The sequence below is a fragment of the Anopheles aquasalis genome, chromosome 2 (genome assembly GCF_943734665.1).
Source record: "Anopheles aquasalis chromosome 2, idAnoAquaMG_Q_19, whole genome shotgun sequence".
Classification (NCBI taxonomy): domain Eukaryota; kingdom Metazoa; phylum Arthropoda; class Insecta; order Diptera; family Culicidae; genus Anopheles; species Anopheles aquasalis.
This window is the reverse complement of record NC_064877.1, coordinates 21,075,001-21,080,000: the sequence shown is the minus strand read 5'-3', so window position 1 is coordinate 21,080,000 and position 5,000 is coordinate 21,075,001. Positions and strand designations below refer to the sequence as shown.

Below are 5,000 nucleotides of genomic sequence, written 5' to 3'. Positions count from 1 at the left end.
TCTCTATGATCATCGCTTTCCTCTGTCTCCATTTTCCATCGCTCATCTCTGACTGCTCTTTTCTATTCTATTTTCTTCTAAACACATCTTTCTTCCTCCTTTTCTCTTCACCAACTGGCGTGGCGTTGTGCACGGCTACCGAAATCAATTGGAAATCGAATTGATGAAAATCCTACGAAATGCAAATTGAAACCACCAACACTACTACCACCTCTCACTCTCGATCATATAATGCATTGCATTCTATCTGGCGAATGGGTTCGAATCAAAACGTTTGATTGTTGAAATTGGAAAAAAACAAAAATGCGAAATCGTTTCATCTAACGTCGGTGCACCACCGCGTGCAACTTGCGTTCCGCGACATAATCGCACCACGCGTTATCGGGTGTGAAACTCACTGTTACTACACGGCATCGGCCGCGAAGCGAGGGGTAAGTTTGGGTTGCGATTGCCGCTTTGTTGCCGCGTTGGCTACCGCTTGTCTCTCTAATGGTCTATAGCAGACTCTATTTGCCCGCCGTATTGCTTCAGTTTTGCTATAAGTGTATCAACGTTGTTATCATTCCATTGGTTTCTTGGCCTTGGCTTCACTTTGTACAATTTTGTTTTTTTTTTAAGTTTCAACCATTACCTATCATCAATTCGCCCGAGCGTATGGCGTTTCCGGGTGAATGTAATGTTCTGTATATGTTTGACGTGTATCAGCGAAACTTGCCAACCAGTTGCCTATAAAGGCCACCATATTTACAGCGTTCCAAGCTCTGGGGAGTTGGCTTTGTTTTCATTTTACGTCTTTTTGGTTTTGCCCAATCAATGTTCTATGTGGCGAAGCAAACAACAATGCGCTGCTGCTGCAAACCTTCTCGATGTAGCGAGCAAAGCATTGTTCATGCTCAACCGTATGTGACCGATTTACAACAGGCCTCCTCCGATGGTGGACTCCAACACCACCACCACCACCACCATCACATACATTCGCTCGGTCGTCTGATTTAGGTTTTCGTCACACAGCTCCAGCGCTGGTGTGGCCAGCTCATTCACGATATTGGAGAATGTTATCATTTTCTTCATTTGATTCAGTGTTTTTAGTGTCGTTGGAAATTTTCATCTGACATTAGCGTAGCCAAGAGATATGTTTCGACGCGTTTTGAAACCAACTTAAGTTGCAACGTTTGCTTTATCGAGTAGTAACCATAGATTCTATTAGCTATCGTTGCAAAGGGCAACGAGCATAGCCAAGGAAATGGAAGCACTAACGAGACGTGGTTTTCGCTACCTTTCGCAGGATGATGACGAAACGCGCCCAAGGACGCAAACGGTTCGGCCGACGGAACTTCAAGCAGCGCTACTTCCGGCTAACGACGCAATCGCTAAGCTACGCCAAGGCAAAGGGGAAACGATTCATCTGTGATATACCGCTGTCCGAGATACTGGCCGTCGAGCGGCTCACCGAGCGCAGCTTCAAAATGCAGAACATCTTCCAGGTAGGTGTAGGGCGCCCCCGCCCGATCCATCATCAACTCTGTTCAAATGTGCAACAATACCGAATACCGAGTGTCCGAAGCAGTTTCTCGCGTTATCAATTTGTTTTGACATTACGTTTTTTTTAACGTCAACCACCACTTTATCACACAATAGTGTACTCGTTACGATATGAGGAACTGGAAAGCGTCATACAAATGGAAAGTGTACGACTTCCTTCAAAAGCACACTTGTGTTGGTTCACATTTGCTGGTGATTCAAAATGGCACGTTAAATGGTACTTGCAGAATGAATGGCGTAGCGGCATTAAAACCAAACCCCCACTGGAAAAAAGGGGTTGAAATATGAAGCTTGCAATCATTAGTAGCATTTATCAGCGTCCGATACTGCGTGGACTCGAATGTATATAATGCTTTTCAACATATATAAGAACAGACGAGAACCGAATAGGTTTCAAGTTCTTCTTTTTGTTTTCTTTCAGCGTTCTACCCTTTCTTTTGTCGATTGCACATTTGGCACACGTATGCCTCTTACGCAGTATGTGGATGCGAAGGCTACAATCGTCTCTTGCGTGTGACATATTCATGGCTCTTGCAGGGATCAGTCTTTTGAAGCGGCTTAGTTAAATTCCTCCCCTTGCGCACAACGCAAGCAAAGACAGGCCTCTACCGAGGCCGCAACACGCACAATTCTCTGTGAGAAACCTTCACCATTAGGGCATTGGGCCATACCGACAAAGGAAAAGGGCCGCACAAACGAATGTAGAGCTGTTGGCCACTAGTGGCAGGCTGCTCCCTCTGGTGGACGCAACCAGATGGTATGGTGGTCGGAACGGGAGCGCATATTTCCAAAGAAACTCACTGACTTGCCTAGGCTTTGCGTAGTTCTCTCTCCCCAGTCGCCACCAGCACGAACATCGACGAACATCAGGCCAACAATATGACTGGCTCGAATGGGGAAACTGAGCATAATTGTGGGAATTTCTTCGCTTTGAAGAGACTCCAAACGCACAAATCATGCTCCGTCCTCCATGGCTGCTGGACCTCCAGTTGGCCCACATAGGCAGCATAACTGAAGCTGAAGCGTTGAATGAATCGAAAAAGAGAGAGAGAGAGAGACAGTGCGGCAGTGCTGGAAAAATCGCTGGAAAACTCACCGGCCATCCGCCTGGGAAACGGCTGCAACATGCATGGCAGCGAAACAATGGAGATACGGGCGCAAAACAATTGAATGTGCAAGTTGAGCCGAGCCGAGCCAGAGCCGAAGGAAAATTATGGTCCAACGGAGAGAAGCGTCCAATACAACTCGATTTGCCATTAGAGCATTCCACGGGGGATCGTTTCACCCTTTTCCTCCGTGCCCCTTGCAGTAGGCCAGGCCTGAAGTTTCCCTTTTATTATTGTTCTCTGCTCCCCACTGCTCTGTACACGCCTCGGAGTTTCGTAGAAGAAAAAATGGAGGAGAATCTCGAAACACAGAGGTGGCACCGAAGAATTGAGGCCACTGGAAAAGGCGCAGGCGCGCACTGCCGCCGCCAATTGCCAATGTGGCTGTGTCTTCGGCCATGTTGTGTGTGTGTCCCACCTCCCCCGCTCCATTTCCACTACATCCATACATCACTGGGGCCCTCGTGCTGCTCGAATGGCCTTTCGCCATTCATGAATATATGTTGCGTTCGTGTTTGTATGTGGTGGGTGGTAAGGTGTGCGCTTCTTTGCCTTTCCTTTGTTTATATTGTTCCCACGAGTGGAAAAGGCGGGAGGGGAGGGGGGCAACTTGAACCACGGTTCATTCATTTTGCGTCAGGTTCATTGTACCCCTCCATATCCCTTCGCCTTCGCGCGATGATAGTAGCAGGAGGAAATCCGATATCCCCATTCATGATATAAGGATTTGCTAATGCGTCGAAGGTCGTATAGAAGGGGGAGGGTAGTTTGTTTTCAACATTGACATCAACATCATCATCATCATCGTCATCACTGCTTGGTTGGACGGCCACACATGGTGAGGCACATGTTCAAGTGAAACCACCTGGTGCATTCTTGACGCTTGCACCATTGTTGAGCTGCACTGAGCTGAGAATCAGCCAACAGGAACCGACAGAGCAACCACGACGTTGTTGTGCATGTAAAAGAACACAAATTGTGAGGTTGAGAAGGGCATTCAACCTGATGGTGTGCGGTTGGTATAACGCCCCCGGCCCCATCGACCCCACCCCTTGTCCGGTGGATTTTTCTAGCATGCGAATGGAAAAAAATGCCTTATCATCCTCTCACCGCAAGAGGGCCCAAGAAACACTCCGTTTTTTTCCCCCAACTTCCCCTCTGATTACTTATCTACGCCAGCGAATGTATTGCATCCTGTTTCGCAATCGATAACTCTTTTAAAGATCTGCGATTGCGAATTGAAATTAAACAAGAGGAAACCCTTCGATGGCAGATGAGATCTGCTTCATACGTTCTTCTTCCTTTGGCGATCTTCGGATCCATCGGTCTTGCCCGCGATGGCATTAAATTAAAATGTTATGTTTGATATCAACTGCGTTATGGAAGTTTGCTAGCTATGACTCTGATAATTCTAATAATTATGCTTTCTTTTTTGTTACAGATAATCCGCAAGGATCAGCGGCCACTGTTTGTGCAAACGGCAAACTGTGTGGAGGAGAACGAGTGGATCGACCTGCTCAACAAGATCTGCCAGAGCAACAAGGCCCGGCTCGTTAACTTCCATCCACGAGCGTACATTAACGGAGTGTGGACCTGGTACGTAATTGCGATCGATTGTGATCAACCGAGAAAGGGATCTGCATTCTCTATGGCTCTCTCAGTGGCCAATATTGCTAACGCAGTATTGTTTTCTTCGCATTTCTTTCCCTATCTAGCTGCAATGAAGGTGATCAGTACGCACAGGGATGTACGCCGGTATCGTCCAATCCCATCCAGATGGAGCTCGCTACCGCACTCGATCCGGCCCGCGATCTGCAGCGCATCCACTCGCTCATACTGGCCAACTTTAGCAGCCTGGAGGTGCTGGATCCGGCTATCAACTCGACGGTCTGCGAGGATCCGGCCGCAGCCCGGAAGACGATCAAGAAGTTGAACGAAATAGCGCACTATCTCGAGCAGATCCACCGGCGCTACAAGCAGACGCTGGTGCGCGATCTCAAGTACGGCAGCCGCCAGGCACCGATCGGTGACGATAACTATTTGCACATGTCACGGACCGGCTTTTCCGCTGTTCTCGTAGCCGCTGCCTCAAGTGCTTCTAGTGGTGCCGGCGTAACCAATGGCGGCAGTGGTATGCAGCAGCAGCAGCTAGCTTCTTCGTATCTACCGGATGGTGGCGGTGTAACCGTTGCGAATGGTAGCACCGCGGTTACCGCGGCCATAAGCGTTGTGTCCACGACGCCACACTATGACCACGGTGGGACTGGCGGTATGGCACTTTTCTATCCGCATCGCAACCACCTGATACGCGGTGCCGAACTGGATCCCCTTACGCAGTGTTAACGGAATCGC

At 48.6% G+C, this 5,000-nt stretch overlaps 1 protein-coding gene across 1 annotated transcript in view; it reads left to right on the top strand.

The window, feature by feature from the left end:
* Positions 1–5,000, top strand: part of LOC126570078 (GTPase-activating protein) — a 21,395-nt gene that overhangs the window by 15,562 nt on the left and 833 nt on the right. The window contains exons 4-6 of the mRNA XM_050227567.1: positions 1,286–1,484; positions 4,090–4,244; positions 4,364–5,000. The exon at positions 4,364–5,000 is cut by the window's right edge and continues 833 nt beyond it. Coding sequence (XP_050083524.1) covers positions 1,286–1,484; positions 4,090–4,244; positions 4,364–4,991 — 982 coding nt within the window. The 3' untranslated portion in view covers positions 4,992–5,000. The remainder of the gene's footprint in view (positions 1–1,285; positions 1,485–4,089; positions 4,245–4,363) is intronic.